General features: G+C 47.6%; 1 protein-coding gene across 6 annotated transcripts; it reads right to left on the bottom strand.

The window, feature by feature from the left end:
• Window positions 1–2,229: 2,229 nt before the first annotated feature.
• On the bottom strand, window positions 2,230–12,288 carry LOC309336763 (zinc finger and SCAN domain-containing protein 23-like). 6 transcript variants are annotated; one of them, XM_081853049.1, is made up of 5 exons: window positions 11,632–12,288; window positions 9,983–10,044; window positions 6,990–7,750; window positions 4,304–4,439; window positions 2,230–3,386 (listed from the first exon to the last, which is right to left on the bottom strand). In XM_081853049.1, the coding sequence occupies exons 1-5, from the start codon at window positions 11,748–11,750 to the stop codon at window positions 2,659–2,661; spliced, it is 1,806 nt and encodes a 601-aa protein (XP_081709175.1). In that variant the 5' UTR covers window positions 11,751–12,288; the 3' UTR covers window positions 2,230–2,658. The 6 variants fall into 6 exon arrangements, with proteins under 6 accessions (XP_081709175.1, XP_081709176.1, XP_081709177.1 ...); XM_081853050.1 differs by having other exon boundaries at window positions 2,230–3,383; XM_081853051.1 differs by having other exon boundaries at window positions 6,999–7,750; window positions 11,632–12,287.
• Window positions 12,289–15,864: the final 3,576 nt, after the last annotated feature.

Raw genomic sequence — 15,864 nt, 5'->3', positions numbered from 1 at the left:
AGAAGGTCGGCAGTTCGAATCCCTGCGACAGGGTGAGCTCCCGTTGCTCGGTCCCTGCTCCTGCCAACCTAGCAGTTCAAAAGCACGTCAAAGTGCAAGTAGATAAATAGGTACTGCTCCGGCGGGAAGGTAAACGGTGTTTCTGCGCGCTGCTCTACTTCGCCAGAAGCGGTTTAGTCATGCTGGCCACATGACCCGGAAGCTGTACGCCGGCTCCCTCGGCCAATAAAGCAAGATGAGTGCCGCAACCCCAGAGTCGTCCATGACTGGACCTAATGGTCAGGGGTCCCTTTTACCCAGATACATAGGATGTCAATATGTGTTTCGATCTGTCATCAGCTTCTTCTTGGTGCTAGTTATTTATTTATTGGATGTTTCAGATAGCTGTTTTTAAATTTTCTTTTCTATAATTTTTATTAATTTTCTACTTTACATTTTAAAGTACTCAAACAGTAGTACCATAAAACGTCATATTAAAAGGCAATTAAAAATCATGACTATTCCTGCATTGCGTGGGTTGACCTTCCAGCTGTACAATTCCAAGGAAGGTAAATGGCGTTTCCCTGCGCTCCGGTTTCCGTCACAGTGTTCCGTTGTATCAGAAGCGGTTTAGTCCTGCTGGCCACATCACTCGGAAAGCTACCTGTGGACAAACGCCGGCTCCCTTGGCCTGAAAGTGAGATGAGTGCCGCAATCCCATAGTCGCCTTTGACTGGACTTTAACCGTCCAGGGGTCCTTTACCTTTTTAAAAAAACAATTCCAGGCAGAGGGCCTTCTCGGTACTGGCGCCCGCCCTGTGGAACACCCTCCCATCAGATGTTAAGGAAATAAACAACTCTTTGACTTTCAGAAGACATCTGAAGGCAGCCCTGTTTAGGGAAGTTTTTAATGTTTGATGTTTTACCATGTTTTTAATATTCTGTTGGGAGCCGCCCAGAGTGTCTGGGGAAACCCATCTAGATGGGTTGGGTATAAATAATAAAATTATTATTAGTAGTATTCATGTTTGGAATGAGATGGAATGTGTCACCTCCCGGCTTCATATCCACAGATACTGCCGCAGGCCACCTGAATCCAGCTCACATACCACATATAAGAGCATAAGAGCCTGGCAGCTGGATCAGGCCGAGGGCCCATCTAGTCCAACATTTTTTTCTCACAGGGGTTGAGCAGAAGCCTGGAAGCTGAGTGTAGCAGCAAATCTCCCCTCCTGTAATTTCTAGCAACAGGTATTCAGAAGCACTACTGCCTCTGGGAATCACTCCAGCCAAGCACAACCTCCTCTGATAAACGTTTTAACATTGTTTATTGTTGTTGTTGCTTAAAAACCAACATACCAGCATGCAAGTCTATCCAGAGGAGAAAGATCTGTAAAGGACAGTTTGCTGCCTGCTTAAATAAATACGAGGTGAATACAACAGTACATAATGTTTTTTTTAAAAAAAAAAATCAAGGAAAACTCTCTTTTTATGTAGTTTTTGCATAAGGTGACTGCTGACACAAAACTTTTATATATCTGAAAAGCAGCTGGAATACTGCCTCCTTTGGCAATTTGCCGGTAATTGCTTGCTGGAGAACTGGCAGGATATTTTCAAATGTTTGCTGTGCTCAGGATCTGTTCTGCTTCGATTCCAATTTTTGAAACAAACCCCACCTCCCACACACCATCCAACTTCCAAGATGCATCGCCAGACTTTATTTAAAGTACAATGGAACCTTGGTTTTCTAGCGTCTCGGAAGCTAAACGTTTCAGTTTTAGAACGCCGAAAACCCCGGAGTAATTGCTTCTGTTTTTGAACGTGCCTTGGAAGTTGAATGGCTTCTGCTGAGGTATTTTCCATTTTCTCCGTTCAAATTGCAGACCGCCCTGTGAAGAGAATCAGAACTTACAGGGTTAAACAGTTCTGAGTGACGTCTCACATTCTGAGGCGTGGCCATGTTCCCAGAGGGGAGTGTTTCTCTGTGTTTTTTTTCTTTTTCTTTTGCGTGAGGCAGCAAGATGTGCGCTCTCTCGCCGGGCTGATTTATAATGTTTTTACTACATGATTAAAGACTGTTAGAGATAAGCAAGAACGCTTGAGTGCAGTCTGATTTATTACACACACTGCAACAGTTTTCTACCGCTGCGAAGACTCTGCTACAGGAAGCTGATGGAGAGCTTTCCACGGGAGTCCAGTGGAGCGCAGGGAAGTGTGCCGGGCTCCATCCAAAAGCCACAAAAGCTGTTCTGCTTCGATTCCAATTTTTGAAACAAACCCCACCTCCCACACACCATCCAACTTCCAAGATGCATCGCCAGACTTTATTTAAAGTACAATGGAACCTTGGTTTTCTAGCGTCTCGGAAGCCGAACGTTTCAGCTTTAGAACACCGAAAACCCCAGAGTAATTGCTTCTGTTTTTGAATGTGCCTTGGAAGTTGAACGGCTTCTGCTGAGGTATTTTCCATTTTCTCCGTTCAAATTGCAGACCGCCCTTTGCGCATTGGTTTTCGAACGTTTTGGAAGTCGAACGGTCTTCTGGAACGGATTACATTTGAAAACCGAGGTTCCACTGTAACAGGGTTTTGGTTTTTTTGCTAAACTCTGAGCATTTATACAGTTTCTCCACTGTGAGAGGGTAGCTGTGACTGTTCTATGTGTGGGAAAAGCTTCGTTTTTATGATTTCTCCCCCGGGTGCATTTTCTTATGCGAAGTGAGATGGTCGCTCCGACTGAAGCTCTTGCCGCACTCCAGGCATTTATACGGCTTCTCCCCTGTGTGCATCCTCTGGTGGATAGTGAGGCGGTAACTCCGGCTGAAATTCTTCCCGCACGCCAAGCATTTGTAAGGCTTCTCTCCGGTGTGGATTCTCTGGTGTGAGGTGAGGTCTGTGCTCTGACTGAAGCTCTTCCCGCACTCGGCGCACATGTACGGCTTCTCCCCCGTGTGCGTCCTCTGATGTAAAGTCAGGTGGTCGCTCCTGCTGAAGTTCTTTCCGCACTCCAAGCAGGTGTAGGGCTTCTCCCCTGTGTGGGTTCTTTTGTGTGCGGTAAGGTTTGACACTTGGATGAAACTCTTTCCGCACTCGGAGCACTTGTACGGCTTCTCGCCCGTGTGGACTCTCTGGTGGGCCTTCAGGCTCGATTTGCAGCTGAAGCTTTTGCCGCACACAAGGCACTTGTTCAGCCTCTTTCCCTTCTGCTGGCTGAGGAATTCGTGGAAGTTGCCGACCTGAATGGCGACCGACTTATTCCTCCTCTTCTCGTTTGGTTCCAGATTCCTTCTCGGCTGCCTGTTTGGCCTGCCTCGATCTTCAGAGTGCTCTTCCACTTCCTGATGCAGAAGTGTTTCTGAAGATGCCGTGTCTGGCTCCACCTCGATCTCGCCATCCCACACAGCTCCTGCTGGGATAAAGACAAATAACTAGCAAAAGAAGGGACATTTTGTCACATGTGGTGGGAATGTAAAAAAGTGAAAAACTTCTGGGAAATGATATATAATGAGATGAAAAAGATGTTGAAATATACATTTATTAAGAAACCAGAAGCATTTTTACTTGGCATTATAGGAGACGATATAAACAGAAAGGATGTAAGTTGTTTTTATATGCAATGACGGCAGCAAGACTATCACTGGCACAAAAATGGAAGCAAGAAGAACTACCAACGAAAGAAGAATGGAGGATGAAATTGATGGACTATGCAGAATTAGATAAACTAACAGGAAGGATTCAAAACCTGCAGGACCAGAGATTCTCAGAATACTGGAGTAAATTTGCGGACTATTTGAAAAGTAATTGTGATGAACAGATCACGCTAGTAGGTTTGCAAGAAGTTTTGTAAGGTGAATTATTTGAAATATTGCAAAGAAGACAATGAGGTGAATTATTAGTTAAGGATAATTAAAAGTAATATGAAATTAAGAAGTGACAAAGAATGGAAAATCATCAGAGGCGTTGACAAAAGTCCAAAAATATTGTATAAGATGAGAAGTTAAGCTGTATGAATGTTGGAATTAATATGTTAAAATATTTTTAAATAAAAATGTATATAAAAAAGGCAAAGAACTAGCAAGAGTTCAAACCAAGAGACTCTAATTAGCAGAGGTGATCATTAGCAAATAGGTGAGGAATGGAATAAAGCAGGAGTCACTCCCCAAATGTCTTGTCCTGTAAAGCACTTGAAGGTTGGGTCTTGGCTGACTATGAATTTTCTACCTGTTCTAGCATCTAGCCCAGCTCTCTGCAATGCAGAGGTCAACCAAGGGAGCAACTACAGAACACTGAAGAACTTGGGCGCAAGCAAGGCTTGTCCCTCCTTACCCAGTAGGCCGGCCTCTTCCTCATCAATGTCGTTGTCATATTCTTGCTTGGCCTCCCTGCACAGCTGCCTCTGCTCGACCCCAGATGGGGCCTGGCCTGCCTCAGAGGAACTCAGAGCTGCCTTCTCAAAGACCACCTGAAACAGCAGAGAAGAACCTTTTTGAGATCATAGTAGAGTTGGAAGGGACTCCAAGCAAACGCAATGCAGGAAACTCAGCGAAAGCATCCATGACGGATGGCCACCCAACCTCTGCTTAAAAAGGAAGGAGAGTCCAAAAGCTCCTGAGGGAGTCCCTTCCACTGTCAAACAGCTCTTACTGTCAGAAAGTTATTCTTGATGTTTCGTCAGAATCTCCTTCCTTGTAACTTGAAACCATTGGTTCGCGTCCTACCCTCCGGGGCAGGATAAAACAAGCTTGCTCCATCTTCCATGGGACAGCCCTTCAGATGTTTGAAGCTGGCTATCTCCTCTCCTCTCAGTCTCCTATATCAGGGATGAGGAACCAGTCAACCTCTGGTTTCTGCTAGACTAAAAGTCCCATCATCCCCAAGCATTTAGAGCAGCGGTTCTCAACCTGTGGGTCCCCAGATGTTGTTGGACTACAACTCCCATCATCCCTGAGCTCTGGCCTTGCTAGCTAGGGGTGATGGGAGTTGTAGTTCAACAACATCTGGGGACCCACAGGTTGAGAAAGGCTGATTTAGAGAACTGGAAGCTGAGGTGACCTCTGTGGCTAGCAGTACCTTTCACCAGCTATGGTCAGGAAGCCAACTGCAGCCGTTCTTGGACAGGGTAGTCTGACCACAGTCATCCAAGCATCGATAGCCTCCAGATGCAATTATTTCAATGTGCTCCATGTGGGGACATTCTTGGGCCTGGTCTGGAGGCTCCAGCTGGTGTAAAATGCGGACTGCTGATGGGGACAGACTACCGCCAACACATATACCCTGTTGAACTTTCAGTGCTCCCTGAAGCCTTTTTTAAACAACAAATCCAGCAGGCAGTTTAAGTCTGATTTTATACTTTTAACTGATGTTTACCTTTCCTGTACTGCATCTTAGTAAACCACTTAGAGACTACTGCATTTAAGCAGCATACAGTGGTACCTCAGGTTACAGACGCTTCAGGTTACAGACTCCGCTAACCCAGAAATAGTACCTCGGGTTAAGAACTTTGCTTCAGGATGAGAACAGAAATCGTGCGCCAGCGGCAGCAGTGGGAGGCCCCATTAGCTAAAGTGGTACCTCAGGTTAAGAACAGTTTCAGGTTAAGAATAGACCTCCAGAACGAATTAAGTTCATAACCAGAGGTACTACTGTATAAATGGCTTAAATAAAAACAAGCAAGCAGCAGGGTCAGGAAGGTAATAAGGGGTTAATTATTCTTCCCCCCTCCCCCCAAAAAATCCTGAAGGACAAATTAGGATTGAGTTTCCCTAGAAAATAGAACTCCTTATAAAGGAAAACCTAATGGAGTAATTGCATTTATAATTTATGGTTTTTATTTATTGCACCTTTTCCTCCAAGAGGCTTGAAGTGGTGTTCATGGCTCTTCCCCATCTCATTTAACCCCCAGAACAACTCTGTGAGGTAGGTTAGGGTGAGAGACAGTGACTGGCCCGAGGGTACCCAGAAAACTTGCCGTGAATTCACGGCATGCTGTACGTTGAAGGAAAATTATATTAAAATGACGTACTGTTGGTATTTAACACCAAGCAAGTTAGCAAATGAGAAGTGGGTGGCGCTGTGGGTTAAACCACAGAGCCTAGGACTTGCCGATCAGAAGGTTGGCAGTTCGAATCCCCGCAATGGGGTGAGCTCCCATTGCTCGGTCCCTGCTCCTGCCAACCTAGCAGTTTGAAAGCACTTCAAAGTGCAAGTAGATAAATAGGTACCGCTCCGGCGGGAAGGTAAACGGCGTTTCCGTGCGCTGCTCTGGTTCGCCAGAAGCGGCTTAGTCATGCTATCCACATGACCCGGAAGCTGTACGCCGGCTCCCTTGGCCAATAAACGCCGCAACCCCAGAGTCGGTCACGACTGGACCTAATGGTCAGGGGTCCCTTTACCTTTAAGTTAGCAAATGTAAAGAAAAAGAAGGCACCTTTTATCATATGTGGTGGACGTGTAAGGTAATTCTGGGAAATTATATATAATGAATTGAAGAAAATGTTTAAAATAACCAGAGGCTTTTCTATTAGGAATTTTAAAGGTTACCCAGCGAACTTCATCATTGCCGAGTGGGGATTTGAACCCTGGTCTCCCAAGTCCCAGTCTAACACTCTAACCCATGGGAAGGCAAACTAAGGCCCGGGGGCTGGATCTGGCCCAATCACCTTCTAAATCTGGCCCGTGGATGGTCTGGGAATCAGCGTGTTTTTACATGAGTAAAATGTGTGCTTTTATTTAAAATGCATCTCTGGGTTATTTGTGGGGCAAAGGAATTTGTTAATATTTTTTTTCCAAAATATAGTCTGGCTCTCCACAAGGTCTGAGGGACAGTGGACCGGCCCCCTCCTGAAAAAGTTTGCTGACCCCTGCTCTAACCCCTCCGCCATGCTAGCTCTCCAGGGTTGTGAGTTTGTGCCTCACCTGGAGCATACGTCGTCCCACACTGCTGATGCACTTTCAATGCCACTAACTTCAATATGTGTCATCTGCAACCAGACAAAGAACTCTGTGGCCTCACCTGGTTTACCTGCCTCTCGGCCTCTCGCTGCCTCAGCAGGAAATCCTCCGCTAGGGTGACAGCTTGGCAGCAAGTCTCCGGGCCACAATCCCTCACCCAGCCCTGGATCTCTGGCGGCAGAATGGCCAGGAACTGCTCCAGGATCAGCAGCTCCAGGATCTGCTCCTTGGAGTGCCTTTCGAATCTCAACCACTGACGGCAGAGTTCCTGGAGCCGCTTGTAAGCCCCTCTCGGCTCCTCGGCTTCCTGGTAGCAGAAGCGCCGGAAGCGCTGCCGGTTCTTCTCCCGCTTCATGGCGTCCCCTCGCAAGATGGCCGCCTTCACTTTCCCATAATCCTCCCTGTCTCTGGCCTCCAAGCTGATAAACGCCCGCTCGGCCTCTCCGCTGATGGCCGGCAGGAGGTGGGCCATCCAGTCCTTCGTGGGCCACCGGCAGGCTTCGGCCACTTGCTCGAAGGAGGCCAGGAAGGCCTTGGCGTCGTCCCAGGGGCTGGGCTCTTCTGGTGGCAGAGGGGATGCCCAGCACACTTCTTTGGGGGTCTCCACCGTCCTCAGGAACTCCCGCCACTGGGCTTCCCAGTGATGGAGGGAGTCCTCGGCCGGTTCCTGCTTCACGGCTCCTCGGGGTCTCCTCTGCAGGAATTCCCCGACACCCCTAGCTTGGAGGACGTGAAGGGCTTTTCCTTTTCCTTCCGCTGAGGTGGGACCTGCAAGTTCTTGCTCCTCCATTTCCATCCCTCGCGCAAAAGAGGTGCGTCGACCTACAAAAATGGAGGAAGAGATCAACGAGAAAGGAAAAGAAGAATGAGCACAAGGTGAACTGTCAGCGCCTGACGTAAGATTGTCTTCATCGGCTCCCAGAACTCTTAAAGAGTCAGGAAGAAGCAAAGGGGCTTATGAGCTTCCCCCTCTCTTTGTTTTATCCCCAGTGGTGTAGCGTGGGTTGTCAGCACCCGGGGCAAGGCAAGTAGTTTGCGCCCCCTAACCCGTGGATTTGCGCCCCCTAACCCATAGATTTGCGCCCCCTAACCCGTGGATTTGCCCTAACCCCAGATGTTGCACCCGGTGCGGCCGGCCCCCCCTGCACCCCCCACGCTACGCCACTGTTTATCCCCACAACAGAGGTAGGTTAGGATAAGCAACTACAGCTGGTTGGCAGTCATCTTGTCTCGAGAGACAATGGAGTGCGCCTCCGTGGGTGAGGTCAAACTGCTACGTTAACAGCACCAAAGCATAGCTGTCAACTTTTTTAAAGGGAAATTCCCTTATTCCGAATAGGATTCCTCGCAAGAAAAGGGAAAAGTTGACATCTATGCACCGAAGTGACCTCCCCGGGGTGCAAGCCTGGACAGTGTGTCTAAAGATCCTGGGCTGCCCAGGCAACAAGACCAGTCTCTCAGTCTCACTGATGTGCTCCAAAGGAAAGCAGAGCAAGATGTTTGGCACTACAAATAATAACTACCTGACATTCAGAAGACATCTTAAGGCAGCCCTGTTCAGGGAAGTTTTTAATCTGTGATATTTTAGTGTATTTTTGGTTTCTATGGAAGCCGCCCAGAGTGGCTGGGGAAACCCAGCCAGATGGGCGGGGTACAAATAATAATTATATTATTGAGGTTTGCCTCATTTTCCTTTGCCTCATTTCTCTATGCCACAATCCATGAGGTGCTGCAGAACCATGGGGCTTTCTTGAGTTATCCAATTCATAATCAGCAGAGAAATTCAAAGGGTAGTAATGGCTGATTAGTTGTCAGCACCCACAGACCACAGTCAGATTGAGGTTGAATCCTGACAAGACAGAAGTACTGTTTTTGGGGGACAGGAGGCGGGCAGGTGTGGAGGATTCCCTGGTCCTGAATGCGGTAACTGTGCCCCTGAAGGACCAGGTGCGCAGCCTGGGAGTCATTTTGGACTCACAGCTGTCCATGGAGGCACAGGTCAAATCTGTATCCAGGGCAGCTGTTTACCAGCTCCATCTGGTACGTAGGCTGAGACCCTATCTGCCTGCGGACTGTCTCGCCAGAGTGGTACATGCTCTGGTTATCTCCCGCTTGGACTACTGCAATGCGCTCTACGTGGGGCTACCTTTGAAGGTGACCCGGAAACTACAACTAATACAGAATGCGGCAGCTAGACTGGTGACTGGGAGCGGCCGCCGAGACCATATAACACCGGTCTTGAAAGACCTACATTGGCTCCCAGTACGTTTCCGAGCACAATTCAAAGTGTTGGTGCTGACCTTTAAAGCCCTAAATGGCCTCGGTCCAGTATATCTGAAGGAGCGTCTCCTCCCCCATCGTTCTGCCCGGACGCTGAGGTCCAGCTCCGAGGGCCTTCTGGCGGTTCCCTCACTGCGAGAGGCCAAGTTGCAGGGAACCAGGCAGAGGGCCTTCTCGGTGGTGGCGCCCGCCCTGTGGAATGCCCTCCCATCGGATGTCAAGGCGATGGACAACTACCTGACATTCAGAAGACATCTGAAGGCAGCCCTGTTCAGGGAAGTTTTTAATATGTGACATTTTAGTGTATTTTTTATCTCTGTTGGAAGCCGCCCAGAGTGGCTGGGGAAACCCAGCCAGATGGGCGGGGTACAAATAATAAATTATTATTATTATTATTATTATTTATATATATATATATATATATATATATATATATATATATACACATACACATACACATACACATACACATACACATACACATACACATACACACACCAGCTTGGAAGGAGGCAAACAAGGTGCTATCCAGCCCCCTTAGGGACTCCACTCTGGATTTGTGTGGTGTTTGCTCCTTATTTCCCGCAAGGCAGCAGAGGTTTAGGATCAGAGCTTTCCTTCTCCCAGATGGGCTGCCCTTCTGCAGCACATGCAGAAACCAGCTTCTTGCCTGTTGGGCCCATTCCTGGTCTCATCTGTTCCACAGAGCCTGTCTTTATTTGCAGGAGAAGCCCCAAACTCACCAAGGGTTGGAGACCCATCGGCTACACTCACCTGGTTCAGTCGGCCAGTCAAATACATTTCCCAGGATTGTGGCTGCTGTTGCAGGCTGACAGCTTTTTAAAATTTATTATTATTATTTTCAATGCAAAATTACAACAAAAGTTACAAACATTGAATCTAAAATAAAACAGTACAAACAAGAAAAGCAAAAACAAAACACAGAGAAAAAAAGAACACAAAAAACAAACAAACCACACATCTACAAATAAAACGATATCATCATTCTAATCTAGTCTTTACATTAAAAGGTAAAGGTACCCCTGCCCATGAGGGCAAGTCGTGCCCGACTCTAGGGTTGCACGTTCATCTCACTCAAGAGGCCGGGAGCCAGCGCCGTCCGAAGACACTTCCGGGTCACGTGGCCAGCGTGACTAAGCTGCATCTGGCGAGCCAGCACCAGCGCCGCACACGGAAATGCCATTTACCTTCCCGCTAGAAAGCGGTCCCTATTTATCTACTTGCACTTAGGGGTGCTTTCGAACTGCTAGGTAGGCAGGAGCTGGGACCGAACGACGGGAGCTCACCCCACCGCAGGGATTCGAACCGCCAACCTTTCGATCGGCAGGTCCCAGGCTCTGTGGTTTAACCCACAGCGCCACCCACGTCCCATTACATATATATACATATATTGACTTCCTTCCTTTATTCTAAGACCTCAGAATTTTTACTCTTTCTAAGTTGTTGTGTCTAATACGGATTACCTCTATCTTTATACCTTTTACACCATTTTTCTCTTTCATTACATACCGATAGGCTTACTCCAGAACAATGTTTTGTTCAAAACAAAATAAAAAAATGTTTTGTTCATATACTCTTTAATACATCCCCATTCTTTTAATAATTTTTGATCCGATTGTCCCCTTATGAATGCTGTGAGTCTTGCCAGATTTATATATTCACAAAATTTAATTTGCCATTCTTTCATTGGTGGAATTTTTCTCCCTTTCCAATTTTTTGCTATGAGCATCCTGGCAGCTGTTGTCGCGTAGAGGAATACTTTCCTATGATTGTCAGGAATATCGTTTGTGATTATACCTAAGAGGAATGCCTCCGGTTTTTTACTAAAATATATTTTAAACATCTTTTTGATTCCTTCGTATGTTTCATATATTATTTTAAACAATTGTGGAATGAAATATATGCATGCTGACAGCTTCTAGGAGCCACAGGTGAGAGCTGAGTGCAGGTTGGGGTCCAAAGGTGGGCAAACTACCCCAGGAGCATGACATGCCCCCCCCCACCAGAGGTACCACCCCTCCCCTTATACACAAAGCTAAAAAAAAAAAAATCACATCTACTTTCCCTCTGGTCCTGCCCATCACCCTTGTCAGTGGCCCCTAGGAGGCAGCCGCAAAGGGGTGGCACCCCATGGGCTGAAACAAAGTGTGCCCCTCTGCCCTAAGAGAAATAAACGCTGCCTGGAATATCCACCCACTTGGGTCTTCTTCGCTTGTCAATTCAGGGAGCAGCTGAGTGGAAAAGGAGACCTGACACTGGGATGCAAAAAAAAAGGGGGGGGGAATGGGATGTGTGATGAGTTTGGAGGTCCTTGAGGAGCCCCCTCCCCTTTTCTGCTTCCCACCCCCTTTATTGGAACCAGCTTCCCCCCATCCTTTTTACCCGGTCAGCTGTCCATGCACCTTCCAAAATTCAGGATTTTTTTCCTGCCCTCCACTCTCTCCTGCAGCTGCAAAGGAGGCCAGGGGTGCAGCAACAACACCCTCCTTTTCCCACCCCCTTCCTTAATGCTCCTTGGCATCCCTTTTCTGCTCTTTCTAGGAAAGCAACGCTCTGTCAGCTTAACCCTTTGGAGGAAAGCCCCATCAGGGCTGCAAGGCTCCAAACCGCAGAAAGGAGAAGAGAGCACGGCAGTTTTCAAAGGATCTGCATTTTCCAGGCAGTAATTCAGTCCCCAGCACCTTAAGGATATTTTTCTGCTGGATCAAGCCAATGTATTGCAAATGTCACCGTGCGCACTATATAAGAACGACGAATACTGGGGGAATACGTGCATCTCCCTGTGAATCGAAGTTTCTTTTTGGTTTTGGTTTTTCGTTGCTAGTCCTCATGATAGTGAAGCTGTGCTTGACAGCGTTCTGGCTACTGTTGCTGACATCTCCCTCCCTTCCTGCAGTTTCCAGCAAGCATTACGGCCTCCAACTGTGGCTAGTTGCCATCAATAGCCCTTGTCCTCCAGGTATTTGTCTAATAAAGCTATCTAAGTTGGGACTCTTGTGGGAGTTCCTCGGTCCAGTATATCTGAAGGAGCATCTCCACTCCCATCTTTCTGCCCGGACCCTGAGGTCCAGAGCCGAGGGCCTTCTGGTGGTTCCCTCACTGTGAGAAGCCAAGTTACAGGGAACCAGGCAGAGGGCCTTCTCGGTAGTGGCGCCCGCCCTGTGGAACGCCCTCCCTCCAGATGTCAAAGAGAAAAACAACTACCAGACTTTTAGACGACATCTGAAGGCAGCCTTGTTTAGGGAAGCTTTTAATGTTTGAGGCATTACTGTATTTTAATATTGTGTTGGAAGCCGCCCAGAGTGGCTGGGGAGACCCAGCCAGATGGGTGGGGTATAAATAACAAATTATTATTATTATTATTATTATTATTATTATTATTATTACTATTACTATTACTATTATTATTTTTCAACTGTGCACTGTGTGAAGTCCTTTCTTTTATCTGTCCTGAATCTTCCAACCTTCAGCATTATGGGATGTCTGCAAGTTCCAGTGCTACAAAAAGGTGGGGGAAAGTTCTCTCTATCCGACTTCTCCAACATCCATCTTCATTGTAAACGGATCGGGTAGCAAGGGGAAGAGGGAAAGGCTTGGGCCTCATTCACACCAATGTGTTGGCTTGTGTTTGTCTCCAGGGACAATGGAGTGCACCTCTGGGGGTGAAACAAAACTGCTTCGTTAACAGCACCGAAGTGACCTCCCCGGGTCACAAGCCTGGGCAGTGACCACCCCCCCACACACACACACCTCACTGATGTGGTCCAAAGGAAAGCAGAGCAAGATGTTTGGCACCAGCTCGGAAGGAGGCAAACGAGGCACCACCCAACCACCCTAGGGACTCCCCTCTGGATTTGTGAAAGGGTTTACTCCTGAGCCTTTTCTATTCCTGAAGGCGTCCTGTGAGGCAGCAGAACTTTAGGATCAGAGTTTTCCCTCTCCTAGATGGGCTACCTGCAGCACATGCAGAAACCATCTTCTCAGCTGTGAGACTCACTCCTGGTCTCACCTGCTCCATCCGCCACAGCCTGTCTTTGCATGCAGGGGAAGTCCCTAACTCACTGAGGGTTTGAGACCCATCGGCTGCCCTCGCTTGATTTAGCCAGCCAGTTGGAGCCGTTTCCTGGGATCGTGGCCGCTGTCGCATGCTGACGGCTTCTAGGAGCCACAGGTGAGAGCTGAGTGCAGGTGGGGACCAGAGGTGGACAAATGACCCCAGAAGGAGCAGGACTTGACCTCCAACAGAGGTACCACCCCTCCCCTAACACCCCATACGCCCCTTAAAGTGCTAAGATACCGTATTATCATGGCTGCCCCCAAAGAATTCTGGGAGATGTGGTATGTTAAGGGTGTTGGGAGTTGTTAGGAAAGACCTCCTGTTCCCCACACAGTACTACAATTCCCAGAATTCCCTGGGAAGAGGAATGAATAATTGAAGCACTTTGGGGACTCCTCACAATTCTCAGCACCCTTAGCCTACAGCTCCCAGAATACTTGGGGGGGCGGGGAGCCATGACTCTTTAAAGTGGTATCATAGCGCTTTAAGCATAGGGGATGAATGTGGCCACCAGAGACACAAGTTCTGCAGCAGAATTCCTCTTCTCAGCCATGGTGATTGGTGTCCTTTGGGGTTGATAGGGTAGAAAACAGGGAGCCCAACAGTAGTAGTAGTAGTAATAATAATAATAATAATAATAATAATTTATTTATACCCCACCCATCTGGCTGGGCCTCCCCAGCCACCCTGGGCAGCTCCCAAAAGAATAATAATAATAATAATAATAATAATAATAATAATAATAATGTGATAAAACATAAAACATTAAAAACTCCCCATAACATTTCCCTAAACAGGGCTGCCTTCAGATGTCTTCTAAAAGTCAGACAGTTGTTTATTTCCTTGACATCTGATGGAAGGGCGTTCCACAGGGCGGGCACCACTCCCGAGAAGGCCCTCTGCCTGGTTCCCTGTAACTTGGCTTCTTGCAATGAGGGAACCGCCAGAAGGCCCTCAGCGCTGGACCTCAGTGTCCGGGCTGAACGATGGGGGTGGAGACGCTCCTTCAGGTATACTGGGCTGAGGCCATTTAGGGCTTTAAAGGTCATCACCAACACTTTGAATTGTGCTTGGAAACGTACTGGGAGCCAATGTAGTTCTTTCAGGACTGGTGTTATATGGTCTTGGCAGCCGCTCCCAGTCACCAGTCTAGCTGCCGCATTCTGGATTAATTGTAGTTTCCGGGTCACCTTCAAAGGTAGCCCCACGTAGAGCGCATTGCAGTAGGTGGCACCAGAGGCAATGGCACCCAATTCTAGTTTTCTCTCCATCTTCTGCTTCCCTGTTGAGTTCATTAAGGGGAAAGGAAGGTGACAGCTAGGGCCACCTTCTGGACAGGATGACAGGTTTTTGTGGGCTAGTTGTGGGCAGACTGAGGTTGGTGGGGAGTGCCCCATTGGCTCTCACGGACCAGCTTCCATTGTCACTCTAGAGGCGGAAGTCCTAGGGTTGAATGAGAAATAGGTCTGGACTAAGGCCACTTATGAACATTTGTCACCTGCTCTGCTCCTAGAATTGCAGTGTTGGAAGGAAAGGGACCCCAGGGTCATCTAGTCCAGCCCCTGCAATGCAGGAATCTCAACTAGATCAGTGTTTCCCAACCTTGGGCCTCCAGCTGTTTTTGAACTACAATTCTCATCATCCCTGACCACTGGTCTTGCTAGCTAGGGATGATGGGAGTTGTAGTCCAAAAACAGCTGGAGGCCCAAGGTTGGGAAACACTGAACTAGATCATTCATGACAGATGGCCATCCAACCTCGGCTTAGAAACCTCCATGGAAGGACAGTCCACCACATCATGAGGGAGTCCGTTCCACAGCCAAACAGCAACATCTGGAGGGTCAAACATTCACCACACAATAGGGAGGCACAAGCAAGCTCAGGGAATCCTAAATTCTGCAGAAGTGCAAAGTATCTTTAGAGGAGAAAAATCTCTTAACTGAAGGGGCCGGGGAGGAGATGACCCAAAACATCCCAATGAAAACTGGGAATGCTCAAGGACCACAGAATGTTGACTGTTGGAGAGCGTTAGAACGGAGTAGTGGTACCTCGGATTACAGATGCTTCAGGTTACAGACTCCTCTAACCCAGAAATAGTACCTCGGGTTAAGAACTTTGCTTCAGGATGAGAACAGAAATCGTGTGGCAGCGGCAACGGGAGGCCCCATTAGCTAAAGTGGTACCTCAGGTTAAGAACAGTTTCAAGTTAAGAACGGACCTCCGGAACGAATTAAGTTATTAACCCGAGGTACCACTGTATCTTGCAAAAGGGCATGGCTGGCAGGCTGGCACCCTGAACAGGAGGCGCTCCATGATGCAACACTTTGTTGCAGATCTCACTCATTTTCCCCACATGGGTACTTTCATGTGAATTTCAGAAACGTGCTTTGTCCGGAACCCAATTCACTCCAAATAGTTACACAGTTTTATCCTTATTTTATTCTGTTTACATAAAAATTAATTACCATGAAGTGATTCATGCCATCCCACCAAAACGCACCAACAAAACAACGGGAAAAGTTCCAGAGAGAACATTAAAAACAACTACTGTTAAGACTCTGTTGCTTCTAACTACCTT

This window comes from Podarcis erhardii (genome assembly GCF_964252035.2).
Source record: "Podarcis erhardii genome assembly, chromosome: 2".
Classification (NCBI taxonomy): domain Eukaryota; kingdom Metazoa; phylum Chordata; class Lepidosauria; order Squamata; family Lacertidae; genus Podarcis; species Podarcis erhardii.
Note: the sequence above shows the minus strand (reverse complement) of the source record. Positions and strands in the feature narration are given on the sequence as shown.

Excerpts from the sequence above, each read along its gene's own strand:
- LOC309336763 (XM_081853049.1), bottom strand. The coding sequence starts at position 11,750 with ATGCCAAGGAGCATTAAGGAAGGGGGTGGGAAAAGGAGGGTGTTGTTG. Across the intron at positions 10,045-11,631 it reads AAAATCCTGAATTTTGGAAG|CTGTCAGCCTGCAACAGCAG; the intron begins GTGCATGGACAG and ends AATTTTAAAAAG. Across the intron at positions 4,440-6,989 it reads CCGAGAGGCAGGTAAACCAG|GTGGTCTTTGAGAAGGCAGC; the intron begins GTGAGGCCACAG and ends CTGCTGTTTCAG.